Consider the following 18,859-nt stretch of genomic DNA (forward strand, 5'->3'; position numbering starts at 1 on the left):
AGGGTCTAATTTCAGTGGATTTTCAGAAAGCTTATGATAAAAGTGCTTCATAAAAGATTAAGGAAAATAAATGGCTACCTAGTAAGGGGCACAGCCAGGCAGGGATTACAGCTGGCAAGGCGAAGGGAAACAAAGACAGCACTTCCCAAATTGAAAAAAGGTTCACGGGGGCCAACTGCGTTAGGGAAACGTTTTGGTTTGCTGCAGCTCACGGGGTCGAGCACCTCTGTCTGAATTCCTTAGGTGCCATGGGAGGTGGATGATGAAATTCTGTTTAGGCGAGTAAACGAACATGTTCTGCACCCTAAACCACTCGCCAGAGAAAGGTGGATGTCTGAAAAACCATGCTGATCCTATATTTTAGTTGATTTGCCTCCAGTATTGCCAATAGAGGAGACTCCAAAGGAGGACGACAAAGCCGCATCCCTGCGGCAGGATGCAGAGAGCCTCAACTGCTGCTGGACCGGGAGGGAAGAGCCAGATGTGCCACAGCTGCCAGAGAGATGGCAAGAGAGATAGCGAAGCCTGATTACGTCCCTGCTCCTGCTAGCAGCTAAGGAGCACGGCGGCACCCACGGCGAGCAGAGCTGCTTTTCCCAGCTCCAAATCCAGTGACGGTGCCACGCCACGGCAGCAGAGATGCTGACAGCGGGGCTGTCCACATGCACATTGGGAGAAAAAAGCTACTTGGGGAACACTCAAAATTTAATTAGCAACCTGCAACACCTCTCCAAAGGAAGGCATGAGGACACAGAAAGGAATACACTTCATATTTTTTTCTGAATTTGGCAAACCAGGCACTCGCAGTGCTGAGATCTTGCCCACCCAGACCCCTCATCTCCTCTCCTAGCCTGAGACCCATCACCAGCCAACCCTCCCCTCCCCATGCCCTGGAGAGGTCTGAAATACAGCTTTTCAATGCTTTTCCCCCTCCACCTGCTGCCTCGGCAGAGAAATATGGTTCATGCCGACTCCAAGGGATGCTTTCCCCAAAAACTCCCCCTGTGAGGAGCCCATGAGGACATCGCGCACACACACACGTGCTCCTTCTCCAAACTGGACACGGAGACTCCAGCCACACACACGTGTATTTGCGTGCAAACACCAAGATGCAAAGTTTATGGAGAACACCTGCAGGCAGGATGGTGTGTGCAGCCCATCTCTGAGGCAGCCCTGGCAGCCTCTCAGCAAATATTTGACATATATTTTTGGAAGGTGTTTGCGGGGGGGCGCTGCCAGCTCACGCTAGTACATGAAGAGAAGCTGGTTCAGTGCTTTTCATTAACAAACCTCCACGAGGGGGAAAAAATAAATGCAATTCCCAAGTCTAAGGTAAAAAGAAAAAAAAATAACCAACAGTTTTCTTCATGCGAAGCTAACATAGAGTAAATCAATCAAACCCTGCTCCCCCGTGACAGGGGAGGACGCATCATTGAACAACGCTCATCGCTCCCCGTTGGTGATTTCTCATCCCACCCGTGCCAGGAAAACCTCACCAAGTGGCGGCCCCAGCACCATGGCAGGAGATGCAGCCACCCTGTCCCATCCCACAGGCTTCCAGGCATTGCAAAATACTCGAGTGATGCACTTCACTAACAACACCACGAGAGAGATGAATCAGTTCTTGGGCAATTTAAGACCTTGTAATTTTTTTCAGGGACCCAGGAGGGTGCCACATTAGCAGCCTCTACGCACCTAATGAGAAGCTGTTCAGCTAAAACTTCTGGAGAAATCCAGAGACAGAAAGCGTCCAGCTTCCCAGGGATTTTTCAGTAGGGAGCACTAATGACATCAATCAGAAAACCAGTTGAGCTTCATACACCCGCTATCTTGTGGCACTTCTTCGTCAGCATCTCTAGCAGCATTTAACAGCAGGAGCACGCTTCCAACAAATCCCAAGCACCGCATTTCATTCCTACGCACAGAACAACATTGGGGCTGAGATGCCTCATGCCTCGGCACAGCCTTTCACCGTACACACAGCAACAGCCACCTGCACAACGCTCCTCCGTGAGCCCTGCGGTCCACCTTGCTCAAACACCACAATGCCAGGAGCAACAGCAAAGATCAGGCTATTTGAGTTTGGACTGGAGACTAAGCATATAAAACCAGGCATGCCACATCCCCACATATCATATGAGTGGCTCTTTAAAAGCACTTGCAAATAAATTCAAATAAATTCCCAGGTAACCCCCTCAAATCAGACAAAGTGATGCAGAGACAAGGAGATTTCACCCCATGCGCTATCCCGGCTGCAGGTGCATCCCCAAGGCTCTGCGGCAGAGATGTTTCTAAAAAAAGCATAGAGGTTATATGGGACAAGTGTTAGCGTTCAGTCTGAGTGTGGACCTGAAAGTCTGCTTTATATCCCAGAAGCATCACAAGGTACCTGATGCTGTGGACCAGGAAGAGACAAATCACTTTAACTGGGAGAGGGATGAAAAAGTCAACACTGCGCTGGGCCACATCACCAGGAGCAGCCCAGCAGCAAGAGGGTCACAGCACATCCCCAGCCCACGCTTCATCCTAACAAAGACACAAGTGACATTCAAAAGGGAAAGTGCTTGACATCTCCCTGCATCCCCCTCTCAGCCAGAGCCAGCAAACTACAGATCGGGCAAATTTACGCTTCCATGCATGTCCAGCATCTCTGCAAACACTGCTCGGGAAAGCCCCTTCAAATGGGATTTCTCCCCACTGGGGGTTTTTCCTCCGGTACAAATCTATTTGAAAAGAAGATAAAGCATCTGCAGTTTGACTGAGGTTTTATTCAGAGAAAGCTCTGGCTCAGAAATAATTGCCGTTTGCTATAATTGGTGAGATGCAGGAAGGGACTAGATACAAGTGGAGTCTGGTGCAATTTTGGGAGATTTGTTACGCTTAGCTCACTTCTATCAATTTCAGTAGCTCAGACACTTATGACCTGTTGCTTGGCTTATTGTGAAAATGGCTTTTATTTACTGCACTTCCATTAAAAGATGAAATCCATGCATAGGGCTCACAGGGCAGAAAATCACAGTTTACGTCTCAGCTTATCTCCCTTCAGCGGCCTCAGCTCATTTTCGCCCTGGCTTGCTCCCAGATGCTATAAAAAAAGTATTTCCGAGCACTGTTTCGAGTAGCCAAAGCCCCGTCCAGGCCACAGGGCAGGCGGCACATTGAGATTTTAAGGGAGCGCTCAGTGCTGCAGCCGCTGAGTCGGGATGGAGGGACGGGGAGGGTGGAGGGATGGAGATGTTGCAGCGCAGGCTCTCAGCTCGCACAGCACAGGACACCAGCGGTTGTTTTGCAGCAAATACAGACTCCACTGTGCTTGCAACCACTCTACAAGCCCCGGCCAGCACCAGCTATCAGCTGCAACGTAATGAGATGGGACAAGCCAAGCTCTGTGCTCCTGGACGGCAGTTTCCTGCTCTCCTGGATCAGAGCTGCCCCTGATGCAGTCCCAAGCCCCACACACAGCACAGGGGGGCACCATCGCTGCAGAAGTAGCCTCAGAACCTCCTTCCACACCAGTTCCCTCCCAGTTCTGCCCACAGACACCAGAGCGCTTCTCCCCAGCGCTGCGGCAGGTATCGCACCCAGCCTGCACATCAGCAGGAACACCAGCAGCGATGGGGTGTGGGTGCTCCCTCCTGTATCTGCTCTTATGGAATCACAGAATCATTTGGGTTGGAAAAGACCTTTAAGATCATCAAGTCAAACCTTTAACCCAGCACTGCCAAGTCTTGCTTTACATGGGAGAAACCACCAGTCATAAAAAAAGGTGTCGGGGGAAGATGCACATGCGGGCAGCCTGAGCTCTGCCGTCCTCGTGAGAGGCCATTGGAACACCAGACACGCCACCTCCGAGGGCAGCCGGAGATGGTCCCCAGCACTGGTGTGGAGTTGCTAAGGTTACCTCCTCGGCTGCCTAATTAGAGAAGCTGTCACTCTCCTGCAGAGATCGGGAGCCGCGTATGCACGTGGGAGAGAGGAGGGGAACTTTCAACTGCACAGATCATTTTTAGCACACTAAAGTGGAGAAAAAACCCAACCCCCAAACGGGACACTGCATTACAGCCATCAGCCACTACAGCAGCATCCTGCTGTCCTGCTGCCCACCCCTCCTGTGCCACTGTCATTGTAAAAAACAGCTTCCTGTTGTCTGGGAAGAAGGTATAGATAGAGGTACAGGGAGGTGTGCTCACTCAGTCGAGGTCATTTCATGAGTCAGCAGCAAAGCCAAGAAGACAATTCCAGGATGACTCAAAAATCCTGTATTTTCAACCAGCTGAATACGCACACTCCTGTACGCTTCCTTTTTCTGCAGCGCAGTACAGACCATGGAGGGAAGCTCTTCCCCTGACCCCCAACACAGCTAAGAGATGGCTTTCACCTACCCAGGCCAGATCCCAAATCCCATAGATAAGGCCAGGAACCAAGCTGGGAGCATGGAACAAGACACGACATGAAATACAGCACAACAAAGAGGCTCAGAAGAGCCTCTCCTTTTGGGAAGAAGCCAAGCATCATACGCATGTACAGTTGTCCCCTTGTGCAGCCAACTTTGAGCACCTTCCTGCCCATCTCCATCCCAGCTCCAAGAGCGGAGGACCCTCCTCCATGACATAGAGAAGGCAAGACCATCCCCATCCATGGTTAACACTCGGATTTGGGAGTGCTGGGCAGAGGGAGCCCAGGACTGTCCCATCCAGCACCTAAAAACCTTAGGAGAAACCACAGAAACCATCTAGTCTCCACAGCCAGACCTTCGAGGAACAGGAGCGGTGTTATTCCTGGATGGCAGCGCTGCTGGGATGTGACTTTGCTGGTTCAGAAAAGTTTAAGAGCAGCAGGATAAAAAAAGCAGATGCAGCCAAAAATGCAAAGAGATCCCTGGAGCTGAAGCACTTGCCAAGTTTCTCCTTAACGCTTCAAGACACCCACTCATCCTCCCCAAGGGCTTGTCAGACTCACATGGCAAAAAATACACGCTCCACACCCACCCGAGCCCAAAAGAAAAGACCCTGAAATAAATCTGGAATCCAGGGCTGGCAGGAAGACAAAGCTGGGGGCTGAAGAGGAATTTTTGGTGCGTAACGAAGGAACTGCCTGACAGCTCTTCTGCAGCAGACCAGGGCTCGTGGCCCTATAACTCACCCAGCCCCCTCAGCCACCGCAATAGATTGCTTTTAATTACAGGGCACCTGCTCCGAGGCCCCTGGGTATCTGAGAGAGTGTAATGGAAACTAGAGCTTAATGGGAATTTAGAAAACCCATCACCACAAGTCGGTGCATTTAGGTGTTCAGGAAAAGACAATCCCAAGGAAAGGTGGTGGGTGAGCAATCGATGATGCTGTTTGCCACCCTGGCTGAGAGGAGCTGCAGGCAGCCGACAAAGAGGGGGTCACTTTGCAGAACCCCGTTAGATACCCCAGACACCTTCGTGTTTGGGCCGGGTGAAGGGATTGCAGCTCAAACTGGCAAGAAGCAACATGGGGATGGTGGAGCCAAGCATTGGAAGAAGCTGTGATGGAGCTCACAGTGCTGGAAGTGCCCAGACCCACCAGCCCTTCACCCTCCCAATCCTGGTGCAGCCCAAGAACAGCCCTGAGATGACTCTGTTGATATGGGGGATAGCCAGGTCCAGCCAGGTTCACAGCTGTGAAATACTCGTTTTCACAGACCAACTCCAACTGCAGCGAGCACTGCTGGGGTCAGAACTGGCGAGGCCATCGTTCAGGCAGCAAGGACGGGACCAGCACGTGGCCATGCTCCATCAGCATCCCATCTCGCAGCCTCCTCCTGCTGCTCCATCAGCTGCCTGCAGAAAAGTAAGTGCCCGGGTGGCAGGGGACACCCAGTGCTCCCTCCGTCAGGGCTGTGCGGGGCTCATCCTGCCCAGCACATCCCAGTAACACCAGCAGGAGCTGCTCACTTCACCACACTGGACACAGGGTCACCCGCGTGACAGTCAAAGCCAGCAGCACCTCAAAGGGCCTTCATCGATCTTCAGGGATGGTCGTGCTTGATTCTGGCCAGGGAAATCTTGCTGAGAGCTGTCTTTAGTGCAAACTTTCTTTTTCTTGCCTTTTTTTTTTTTCCCCTTTCCTTCTAAATGTGTCAGTTTAAGATCGTAAAAATACTTTCATCTTCAAAACAGTGTCACAACTCCCCTTCAGCATTTTGATAACAATGCTGCCATTTCGGCTTCAAAACATCTCTCCAAACTTATTGTTCACACATACGCCCAACTTTAAAGCTCAGAACTGAGGGGCTGCGATGAAACTGGAACAAGCCACTCTTTGAATAAAGACAAGTTTTCCTTTCATCTAGCGCTAATTAACAGAAGCATCCCTCCCTCTGAGCTGGCCCCTGGTCAGCGCTCGGCATGTCCATGAGACCTCAAAGAACAACCTCCCTCTCCCCTCGCCCAAGCCCATCTGTGCACAGCACAATGCAGCGTCTCCATCAACACTCTGCAGAGATGCAGGAGCCCCTCGGGAGCTGCTGTGGGACCCTTTCAGCTCAGTCAGGACACACAGATGCTTATTGCAGCTACATGCAACCAAGCATCCCACAGGAGCGAACCTCCACGGGATGCTCCAGGGACCCGTGACCTGATCCTCACCCTCAGACAGCCACTACAGAGGCTGCTGATGGATCTCAGCGCCCATCGTGAGACCATTCTCCTGGCCAAACCCTTCCCTCTAACTCAGTTCATGCCAGGAATAAAAATCTCCCCGAGCAGGTCCCTAACTGCTGCAAATATTTGCATTGAGTTGGAAGAACAAGAGCACAGGGAAGACTGGGGAAATGCTGCACGGCCATTACCAGCCAAATTAAAGCTGCAGCTTGTTCCCCAGCCAGGTCCAGAGCATCTCTCCTCTCACCCAGGTCTCACCTGCCCTCCAGCTGCCACAGCCGAGGCGAGAAGCACGGTCTTCAAATAACAGCTTTTCTTTATTCTAAATTCTTCCCCCACCCAACAACAGCAAAGGGAGAAGAATATTAACACCTGCTGGTTTGCCCTTAGGTGCCTTTAGAGTAGTTTTGTAGAGAAAACAAGCAGTGATTAAAAACGCAGCTCCACATCCACAGAAAACCCTCACCTTTTGAGTCACGGCAAAAATGTCACCTTCCTTCACAGCCCAAACCCCTCCAGTAGCAGGGGGGGATGCTGTCCCACACCAGCTCCCTGCAGAGAGGGGCTGTGGGACATGGGGACATTTGGGACACCCTTCCCAAGGAGGTGACCACAGAGCTGCTTCAGGTGAGGGCCAGGTATCCGCAGACAAATTTGCACCGTTCCTGCAGGACAGAAGCTTTGGAGACCAAGATCTACAAAAATATTCAGTTTACATGACTCAGGGCACATCCCAAACTGGCAGAGAAGCCTGATGAGCAGTGAGGAACATGGTTTTGGGAAGGCAATGCAGCTGGGAAAGGCCACAGGAGAAACACGGACGCGTTGTTCTGCAAAGGGAAGGCTCTCACGAGGCTCAACCTTCCTTCAGCATCCCCTGCAAACACCCTGTATCTCACCCCAGCGCTGCCACGCCGGCTCAGCTGGGAGGAGCGCTGCAAACAGGATTTTTTCCTCCTGTTTTGCGTTTAAGTGGCTCATTGCAACACACTGTAAAACCCTTCACCAGCAAGGAGGGAAAAGGTTTTACAAGAGTCTTTACAGTGAGCCTAGGCAACAGAGAAAACCTCCCTCGGCACACACAACTTTGGGCAGCAAACGTGATTTCGGGGAGCAAAGCAAAGTCCGGCAGCATCCCCGTACCTCGCAGAGCTTGCATCCCAAATCCCAGCTCGCATCCCTGTTCTCACACGCCGCTGGGCCACGGTACGTTAAGGAGCAGCTTGTCGGTTAAGCGGCAAAGGCAGCTGCTACAAAAGCAGAATAAAGCTGAGTACAAGGAGGAGCAGCAGCGTGTCTGTCGTGCAAACTGCTGCTCCAGCGAGACCCCAAGCTGGCGACGAGCAGCCCCTACAGGCAGCGTCCCCAACCTCCCTCCCAGCTGCCACCCCACCGGATCACGGATTTCCTCCTCCGATACAGCAGAAGCCAGGAACACAGTAAGGACAACGGTGCTGCTTGTCTGGGGAGAGCGAAGAACAGAAGAGGAGGGAACAGCAAGCACTGGGTTGCGATAAGACGCAAAGCGATGTAATGGAGTTCGTGTCGTCAAGCAGCTCCAGTTTCTTGGTGTTAAAAGGCAAGGCTGTTGCTATTTAATTAAATACACTTCTGGCCCCTCTGATCGCGCTCAGAAAGATTAAAGCAAGAAACACATGGCTGTTGATCCAGTACGAGGCATGCAACTGCAACAACGACAGTAAAAACAACCACAAACCTCTATTGCCCTTTTGAAATTCAATCGATATTGAAGGCTCTTAATGTCCAGGATCCACGAACTATGCTGGCAACACCGCAGCCCATTTCTGGTGGCCTGAGGAACAATCTCAATGAGTTCTAGGGAAGGAGGCAAAGCTAAACGAGCTGCAGGTGACAATACCTGCGCTCCTCGGGTATGGGCACAAGAAGGTTTGGAGCTTGCAATTCAAGAACATATGGATGAAGATGCTTTTGAGTGTCCCTGCTCTATCCCAGGGCACCCACAGTAATTCCCACACTAAAACATGACAAAATAACCTCCCTTGCTGGCGTGTTGTCTCCTCTTTAATCAAGGACCCAAGGCTGGTGGGCACCTCAGCCCTGTACACACCACACACCCTGCATCTCCTGGATGCATTTAATGGGAACACGTACAGGCTGCTTTTCATTTTACTGTTTGTTTATAGCACACATTTGAGGAGCTACACAGGATGGGAAAATACATCCCATAAACAAACCGCTAAACAAAACATGCTGAGCATGTACCACTCCAAACAAAAATAGACTCCAGCTAACCTCTGCTTTCCAAGCATATGCCTCTGACGACGGCTTTATTTAGTGCCCCTTATCCCACTTTCAGTTTTGATTTTCAGGCTCTGCCACCCTCGGCAGCTTCAGACGCCTCCCGCCACCCCCACAGCTCCGGGTAAGCCAAGAGCAGATGAAAATGAACCAAATTGGAGCTGGTGACCACCCCGGGTGCCCGAGGCTGCATCGCCCTTCCCTGCGCCCACCCTGCGGGCGGTGGGACCAGCAGCAGCCCAGATGCTGCCAAAGGATGCAGGACATGGACATGACATCATCTGGCTTAGGGACTGTCTCTGCAGTGACAGACAGGGACACTGGGTGACAAAACACTTGCACACCAAGTATTACAGGCAGACATTTACAGCCTGCCCTGGCAGCAGCCCCCGTGCCCATCAGCTGAACTTTGCTACTCTACTCATGCCCAGAAGCAATTTCTCAAGCACTCAAACTTTATTACCCCCTTTCTTGGGGCTGCACAGAGGGCACGTTCCCCTGCGAACGCTTTTTCTACCAATATCCAAAGCTGTTGAAGCTGCTCTCAAGTAATTCCCACCCACACCTACTGCCCCAGGAAGAATATTTCTTTCCTGGTTTTGCATAACAAACAGCTACATGGTTTTACTTTTTCTCCTGAGAAACTCAGGCTTAGAGGAAAACACCCGGCGCAGCGTTAGTCCGAGATCAGACTTGATAAAGTTCCCCCTGCGAGGGGGACGCGCTACCGCAGAGATTAGACCTCAGCGTTCCCGAGAGCATTCAGTCACCCCGGCAGGCTGCGGCACAGCGAGTTTGTAAAGCTCCTCGGGAATCCTTCAAGATGAAAGGTACAGTATGATACGGATGTATTATATCCATGGGCTTTGTTACAGCACACGTTTCCTAGCACGGTTTTATTGGTAGAACACAAAAGTTCAGCTGAAGCCCAGGGGCTCTTTGGGTGACAAATACACCCCTCCAGCTGTCCCTCCGCTCTGCAGGGGATGAAAAATGCTGAAGCCCCTGATGTGAACACAGTAGATGGAGCAGTCGGTGCCCTTCCAGCCACAGCAGACAACAACCTGCCTGCACAGATAAGGCCAACATCATCACTGCAAGACATCTCACTCGCAAATGCACCTGCCGGGTCCCCAAAATGCCACTGCTGTGACTGGCAACTCGACAGCATCCCTCCTCTTCAGCTGGACCTACCACACAGCCACCCCCAGAACAGGCCAGGAGGCTCCTGTGGGTTGAGCCCACCTTAATGGACTGGTACCCAGTGCTGGCATCTCCTGCGGACCACACGATGCCCACGTCAAGCACCTCCCTCCAGAAGATGATGGGAGACATTTGCTGCATTCAGTGGGTGGCCCTGGGGCTGGGGGATACCAGATCACACCAGAGACTAGACCAGCAAAGCCCCAGGCACAGGGAGGTAAAGCCCAGCATGCTGCTTTGGCTCAAACTGCTGCCTGTCCCTGGGAGGGGGGAAGAAAATGGTTTCTATGTTTTTTGGAAGCCTAATTGATGCTTGAATTGCTACAAATGAGTCTGTGGACACAGCCTGACCATGGGCTGCCCAGTTTGGATGGCATGGAAGAGAGGGAGCAGAATGTGCATCCACTTTTTGGATCACCTTCCCAGTACCTCACTCCTCCTGGGCACCTCTCTCTGTCCAGACTTCCCAAGACATTAGAGGTGGAGGAACAAGGAGTGTGAGGCCAGCAGCGGGGCTGTGGGCAAACCTGAGGTCTCCCTGCACCCCAGTTCTGCGATTCTGGGGCCACTGGCTTTTGGGAGGGAGGTTTTACGTTCCCAGTTAGTCCATAGGGTCTTTGCTGCCAGGGCAGAGCCCCTCCATAGACATATCTCATCAGACCCAGAGAAAGAAAGGTATTGGGCATGAAAACCACCAACATGTCCCAAATTTCTTCCCAGAAAGTGTTGTTGGGCATGGGAACAGGCTGCCCAGGGAAGTGGTTGAGTCACCATCCCTAGATGGGTTTAAAAGGGGCAGAGATGAGGTTCTTAGGGACATGGTTTAGCGCTAGAATTAGGTTAATGGTTGGACTCAATCTTTCCCAACCAAAATGATTCTATGACCCCATCTGCCCCAGAGAGCCACACTCCACTCCCCCACTGCAGCTCAGCAGTGCAGCTAGCAATGCAATTTCCATTTCATTTTCATGCACTGGAAGAGCAGACGAGGGTGCACAGGAGGTGCTGGGCCCAGCAGGTCCCCTCTCCCTGCAGAGCAACACACAACTAACCTCCACCACCCCACCTCCTTGCCCACGCCAGCCCCAGCTCCCCTCTGCACAGGATCACTCCCGTGCACATGCCTGGGAGCAACACCATCAGCTCAGTAATCTTCCTAAATACAGCAGTTACCAGGTGACTGGGAAAAAAAATCTCTTTTACTGCTGATGCTGCTAATGGAAAATTTCTCCCCTTTTGCTGCTGCTTTCAAAGCCAGTGGCGGTTTCATACAGACTTTGTCTTGCGCGGAGATGGGAGAGGTGGAAGCACAGAGGGAGAGGTGCAAGACTGGTAGGGAGCAGATAATGAGAAACAGAGGGGAACTCATAAGTCTGTCTTCCTCCCCACCAGTCGCCTCTGCCCAAGGCCAGAGCCCTGGCTCCAAATCTTATCTGCCCCATCTTCTCGCAGGCAGTTGCAGCCCAACCTCCTCCTGCAAGGAATCCCTCCCTCCTCCCCGATCGCAGCAGGATAAGTATGCTGGATGTAGTGCTTCTTGCATGCCATACAGGGAAGATGCCCAAAGGGACTGATAGGCCAAAATAATTTATTCTGTGATTTTTTTTTCCCCCAGCTGTCTCCTTCCCAGGGGACACCCTGACAGGCTCACCCAGCCAGTGCAGATGCAGGCAGCCAAGATCGCTGCTCATCCCCTCCACATGCCATCCTCCTTCTTCAATACCATTAAGTGTCTCCATACTGTCTGGACACTGGAAACCTTAACCACATTAACTGAGACCCGAGCAGCAGCACAAGCATTCAATTCTTCTAAGTGGCACCATTTCTTAAGCTGGTTACACGCAAGAATCATCTCTGCTCGATGCCAGCACTGACCCCACTGGAGCAGGACTGTGGAGCAGCAAGGGAAGGCTGGCTAAAGCTTCTCATTCCCCATTTTACATGGTTGCAACCACAGGAGGACACTCCCGACACAAGCCGTACTGTGGGTATTGTAGACAACGAAAGGCGTAAATCACAGCATTTCTATTTTCTTCACCTCTCCTTTCCAACCCCAGCCTACCCCCACACTCTACAAGGCATTTTGGTGCGATGGTAGGTGTTTCTCAAGCCACCTGCACCTGCTAACATATGTGTCGAGGTAGCGTAAGATCAATCCCTCATCATTCCCACAAGTGGCATCAATCTGTTCTCCTCCTGTCCCAGTCAGTCCTGTGCCTGAACTCCTGTTACACCAGGAAAGCCTGAGGGCTCAGCCCGGTTTCACAGCCAGCCAACACTGCACACCAGCACCGTATAAGGCTTGTCCATCACACAGCCAGGGTTCACACTTCTAGGGCTTAGAAAGGAAAAGGCTGCAAGTTTTGGAGATAACATCTATCTGTGTGGTGGCACTCAAAGGTCACTCACCTCCCCAGCCCCGATAGAGAAATGCAAGCTCCCCACTTAATTCTGAAGAAAAGCACGTTTTTTTTTTCCTCCAGCAGAGCAGCTATAAAGGTCTCTGGCACACCAGCATCATGGAAACACCGCTGCCATCACATGGGAGGAAGGGGAGAGCAGGGGGGATCCCCAGCCGCCAGCCTCCTCCCTCACTCCAGCCCGACAGCTCAGCTGCAGCGAGCAGCTCCTCTCTCCATAGCTAATCTTCTGTTGCCACTAGCTGGTCAACGCGGGTACTCTTGGAAAGCAGCAACTCCCTGAGCACAGCCTGCCACACTCACTCACAGACTGCTGGTTTTAACTGAGATTTTCACCCCAGAAAATACCTGATATGAAGCAAAATCTTTGCAAGTCCACATCCCACAGTGCTGGACAAGCCGTGTTCAAAACTCGCCTTTCAGGGGGACGCGGTCATCTGAGGACTGACCCATTTTCATGGGCATTTTGTGCCTCCAGCCTTTCCGGGTGCTACAGAGCCCACCCCTCCTGCCACCACAGCGGGCAGATCTCGAGCTCAGGACCCACATCTCCAGCACAAGCCCAGCCCCAGCCAGGCTCTCCCTCCTTCCCTTTCCAACTACAAAAACCCAACAGCCTGGAAAGCTTCAATAATCATATGGCTTCATACAAAGAAGGGCAGAAAATGTTACCAGAACGTTTTTATTCTTCCCTGTGGCCCCCATCACCAAGGACCTGGCCCAGACCACAGGGTGGGCACAAAGGAGGAGGAAACAGCCCCTGCTCTTGGGTCTACATCCCCCTGCTCCTCATCCCAAGGAGCCCATCACCACATCTCATCTTCACTGCACCACCTCATTGGGGCTTTTTGGCTCCTTCCACTTGCCTCATGGAAGATATGACTCTTTATGCCTTGGACCACCTTGATTAACCAAACCAGACCCACAGCGCAGTTCAAGTCTTGTGGTACCGAGTTAACAGAAAAGGGAGGTGTCAAAACCAAACTCTGCTCATCGGCTTCTCTCTGCAGAGACAGCCCAGTTCTTAGAAACCGTGCCCTGATGAGCAGGGTCTCATGCTGGGCACCCACACAATGCTGCTCCAGATCTCACAGCCCAACTCAAAGCAGAGAACAGTGCTTCTCAACAGCAGCACTGAAAAGCTTCAGTCCCACCGGTGCTCCCCAGGTAACCCTCCAGCTTCGCCACCTCGCTCTGCAATAACAGGAGTTGTTGGCAAAACCCTGCTCATCTATTTGCAGAAAAAGCAGTAAATTCAAACAATCTGCAGAGAACTAAGCACCTTCCCTTATTTGAATGCGTTCTTACCCTAAAGAGGTGTTGTTCGAGTTAGAAGACACCATCAGGAAAAGTTGAGAAAGAAAAGAGGCACCAAACAGCTGAGGAGATGGAGGAGCTACACAGCTTTGAGAAGCAGGGGACAATGACCCACCACACACGGGGGCCATGGTGGGACACCCGTAAAGTAGATGTACGAGCAACTTTTCTGACAACCACCGAAACAAAGTACCTAGTAGTGCTGCAGACACCCGTCAAACAGCATCCATTAAAGCCACTTATGAGAAGCATGTAGTAAACTGTTCTTACATAAGCCACTACCGGGTAAGAGCACTGGTGAAAATTTGTCTGCCTCTTTCCTTCCCTCTCCTCTCTCTATATATATCTGCTCACACATAGACAGAGCTCATCTAAATTAGCTCGGAAGCTAACTGCTTCATTCCCTGAATTGCACTTCAAGCAGGCTACACTGCTTGTGGAGCAGCTATTGTACAGAACACATGGCTGCTGACTAAATCAAGATACATACCTTAGAGAGACCTCATTGTACAAGAATAAAGTCAATGATAGGCTGCATCATTTGCCAGCGTAACACTAGAAGAATTAGAGGGGGGGAAAAAAAAATACCGCAAAGCATCAGTTGTATCCAAGGTTAAGGAAAGGGCAGGATGCTTTTTCAGGAAAGGGGACGCACAGCAATTCATAATGCACTGGTGGCAAAGTTACATTTGTCATTTCCTGCCACCACTGTGCTTTGCTGGGTAATTTGATAGTAATGCAACTGGGGAGTAGGGGGAGAAACATCCTTCTTGTCTACAATGCAAGAGAGAAAAAAATGAACATAGGGAATATAGAAACTCAGAGACCCCGCTGACGAAGTGGCAGAGAGCAAACCAGAGCTGCTGACTGGCTTTTCAGCGGCAGGTCCCCTGCTGCAGCCCCAGAAGGATGCAACAGGGAAACTAAGTTTTCTACCTCTGTTGGGAGAAGACAAAACCATTCCCTCCCGGGCTCCTCTCCTGCTTGCCGGAGGCTGCGTGCAGTCTGTACCCGCCACAGAGCTGGCTCCCGGCAGGCAGGGATGCAACCTTGGAAACTCTCGCTTTAGGCACTTAGACTAAGGAAATAAAACCTCGTATTGTCAGGGAACAGAAAAAGTTGTCTTTCTCCCTTGAAGGAGGAATCCTGTAAAGAAAAGGGACACACAGCATTGCAAGCACTTTGTACCAGCTGCCGACTCAGCCCATTTTAACTTGGTCAGCCCTTAAGCCCAGCAGAAGATGAGTTGCTTTTACATGGTTTAGTGGTGGACTTAACAGTGTTAGGTTTACAGCTGGACTCTATGATCTCAAAGGTCTTTCCCAGCCTTAGCAATTCGATGACTCTAAGTTTCCCACTGCCGCAGACAAGGCTCTGGCACCTGCCAGCCTTCAGCTACAGATTGCCCACCCTCCTTTAATGCAAAGGACCGCTGAGAGGCACGGGAACCACTCCAGCGCCAGGAGACTTATTAAGCTGGGAGCTGCTGAGCAGACCCAGGACTACAGATTGCCTGCTTAAACACAGGCTTAAACAAACGCATCGCCGCCAAGCAAGGCAATAAGCAAGGCAATGTTTTATTTTGTGCTTCCTGGTCTGGAAAGACTTTTGAGCCCTGAAGAACAGGGTGGCCTCAATTTATTCTCAACTTATTTCACTTCAGAGACTGTAGTATTAGCGCCAGGACTCAGCTCTGCCTGCTTCATGGTTTGGGTTTTTTTTGTTTGTTTGGGGGTTTTTGTTTCATTGTGTTGGGTTCTTTGTCTTTTTTCTCTCTCCCCAAAATCCCTCCAGGATGCCAGTCAGGGTGGCTGTCCCAAGCTGTGTGTTTTAGGAGGTCTTCCTACCACATCCTTACCCCCACGAGGCCAGAAAGCAGTCTGCCAGCAGCAAGAGCCTCCACTCAAAGACATTTAGGAGCCTCCAAGACATTTACAATCAGCAGAATATCAGCTCTTAACGTGTCTTCCTAAACTCAGGCCCAAACAGCCACTAAAAACATGTTCAGCAACACGCATAAGTACACATAAGCATCAGAAATCGGCTAACAATAAGGGCTATCAAAGGTTTTGGCAAAGAGAAGCCACTGTTTAAAGCAATCCCTGCCCTCAAATCACAGCAAAGCCATTCGCCTGACCTCCCACGTGTAATGTGATTTTCACCTCCAAGAGCCCATTACGAGGCAGCAGCAGCTCCCGGGTTCCCAGCCACCAATGAACTCAGAAAATGATGCAGTGGGGAAAAAAAAACACGATAGAAAACTCCAGCCCTACTTCCTGCACTGGAAAAACAAGCCGGCAGAAATCCTCTACAGCACTCACCCAGAAAAGAGTTAACTGTGAGTGAGACTCAGTTGCCACACCAGGAGACGGGAAGAAATGCAACAAATTTGAAATATCAGAGCATCCACAGCAATTCATGAGCTAGACCTTGGGGAAGGACAAGTGTTTTACCTTCTCTGGAGGTAACGTGCTGATTAATCTCAGGACGGTGATGAAGCCATCCCACCATGGGCAAAGCTCCCATTTATCTTCTGATCTGCTTGATGCCTGCGGGTTCAGGGGAAAAGGCGGGGACGTTTGGGGGTCTCTTGGCTGTGAAGGGGCATCAACAAAAACACAGTTTTGCGCAAGACGTGCTACATATTGAAGAGTAGACGCATAACCAATATACCAGGAAAGCAAAAGAGAACTGTTCAGACCCAAGACATGGTCTCTTTACTGGCAGTCACTCACAGAAATAGGATTTACTATACAAGATCATGTCTCTGATGTATCAAGACAAATTTCTCTCCTGCAACTTGAGCTATTACCTAAGCTACACACAGAGGGGTTTCTTTGCCTTCTGATATATTTAGATCAGTGCGCAATTCACACCCAGTCCCTGAAGAAACTATACTCCAATCTGAAAATTCTGCTCGGTGAACCATGAAACTTCTTGTTACTTTTAATCATTGTAAGGTAAATGTCATTCCTACTGCATCGAGCCTTTGATTTTTCACTTTTATTACTTGAAATAGAGTATCTGTTTTGTTTGGGATTTTTGTGGTTGACCAACCGTGTCTAAGGAAGCCACACTGCAAAGCCAGAACCCAAGAGGCTCAAGAAGTACCATCAACTTATGCATTACACTCTCTTGCTACATGGAAGCCTCACAGAAGGTAAAATGACAGGACTGGGAGACACAATCAGTCATTTTCCTCCCCTGACACATCGCACCCAGTGAACGGCAATCACTTCCACAAGGTTTGGGAAGGGAATTGCGGTAGATGCCCACCGGGTCCCTGAGGACACCTCAACATGCCTGATGCACACAGGGCAGCGTGCTGGAAATCACAACCCCACGGTGCCAAGCAGTATCTCAGACCCAAAGTTAAGCAGGTACTTGAATTATCCTTGATTCAGACCCGAAAAGCAAACAAGCTAGTAGATAAAGATCAACAAAAAACCTTCGATGACCTGGCAGAGTAAACACCACGCTGTCCATACGGCATCCTCAACAGTTCCCTTGGAGGATCCCCCGGCTGATTAAGGCACACCAAAAGGATAAAAGTGACAAGAGGCAGCTCGGGCACCCCATCTGTGACAACAGCATCCGACATCAAGATGAAAGCACGACAACAGAATTATTTCTAGTCCCATCCCCCTCCCCACAAAAGCTGAGACAGGAGGAAAGTCTGCAGGCGTTTGCCACAGACCCAGGCACTGGAGTTGCGTGTGAAGCAAGAGCAAGCTTCAAGAATTAAGACGAAGCATTTATAAAATTAGGCTCTGGTTAGGAAAACAGCCTCTCCCGTTCTCCCAGGCTCAGCGGTTCCTCCTCCAGGGCGAAGCCTTTAAGTTGGAGCACAAGAGGCAGCACCCATCACTTTACAGCCTGAGCGGAGACGCTTTACTCCCAGGGATTTTAAAAGGCAGGAGCCCTCAGGCCCTGCTAAAAAATCCGCCCCCCCCCCCACCCAAAAAAAAAGGGTGCAGCAAGGGCAGCGTTAGAAAGCGCCAAACACAACCAGGCTGTCCATGATATGGGGGTGGGGGGTGAAAAGATATCCCGGCGCAGCAGGGAGACAACCCGCACCGGGCTGCTCCGCGACCCCGGGAGGCGCGGGCTGGGGTGGGGGGTACCGGCGGGACGGGACGCGGCGGGGGATGCGCTGCGGGCTCCTACCGAGGGTGAAGAAGGGCAGCTCGGTGTTGTCCAGGTCGTCCTGCACGGCGACGCGGCCGGGCAGCTCGCTGCGGACGAAGAGCAGCAAGCGGGAGTCGGCGGCGGCAGCAGCGGCGGGTGGCGGGGCGCCGCTCCAGCTGATGTCGTTCTCGCGGAGCACCGGCAGCGTGGACACCGTGACCGTTTTCACGCGGCAGGGACCGGGGGGTTCCCGCGACGCCGCCGCCGCCGCCGCACCGGGCCCGCCGCCCAACATCACCGGCGGCAGCAGCAGCAGCAGCAGCGGGGGGGGCGGCGCGGCGGAGAGGAGGCGGCGGCGCGGCGGGGCGGCCATGCCGGGCCGGAGCCAGGCGCAGGAGAGCCGAGGCGAGCGGAGCCGGGAGCACTGAGCCGCCCCAGCCCGCTGCCGCCGCCGCCGCCCGGCTCCGCCTCCCGGCCCGCCCCGCCGCCGCCCCCTCCCCGCCGAATCGCCGTTCCGGGGACCCTCTGCCGCTCCCCGGCGGCCGACGGACCCTGCCCGCGGGTTGCGGGGGGAGCGGCTGGGCAGCGCCCCCGGTGGAACCCGCCCCGCTCTACCCGGCTCTTGCCCCGGCACTTTGACGCCGTTACCTCCCCCGGCTCCGCGGTACCTGTGGCCCCGGCGCTTCCCCGCCGTCCGGCTCGGTTCGGCCCCGTCCATCGGCCCCTTCCACCCGCCGGCGCTCTCGTGCTGCTACACTGCTCCCACCTGGGCACCTCACCTGTTCCTAATTAACAAAATCCAGGTTTCCCGTGCACACCCCCCCCCTCGCATCGCCACGCGTACCTGCAGCCTACTCCTTGCTTTTGGGCAAGTGCCAGGGTG

At 52.2% G+C, this 18,859-nt stretch overlaps 1 protein-coding gene across 1 annotated transcript in view; it reads right to left on the reverse strand.

Moving 5' to 3' along the window:
* ASTN2 (astrotactin 2) overlaps positions 1-18,349 on the reverse strand; it is a gene marked incomplete at its 5' end in the record, with an annotated part of 312,614 nt that extends 294,265 nt beyond the window's left edge. Inside the window, one exon of the mRNA XM_082067996.1 lies at positions 18,016-18,349. Coding sequence (XP_081924122.1) covers positions 18,016-18,349 — 334 coding nt within the window. The remainder of the gene's footprint in view (positions 1-18,015) is intronic.
* Between the last annotated feature and the right edge of the window lie 510 nt (positions 18,350-18,859).

Source organism: Streptopelia decaocto (assembly GCF_964273445.1).
Source record: "Streptopelia decaocto genome assembly, chromosome: 17".
NCBI classification, from domain to species: Eukaryota; Metazoa; Chordata; class Aves; order Columbiformes; family Columbidae; genus Streptopelia; species Streptopelia decaocto.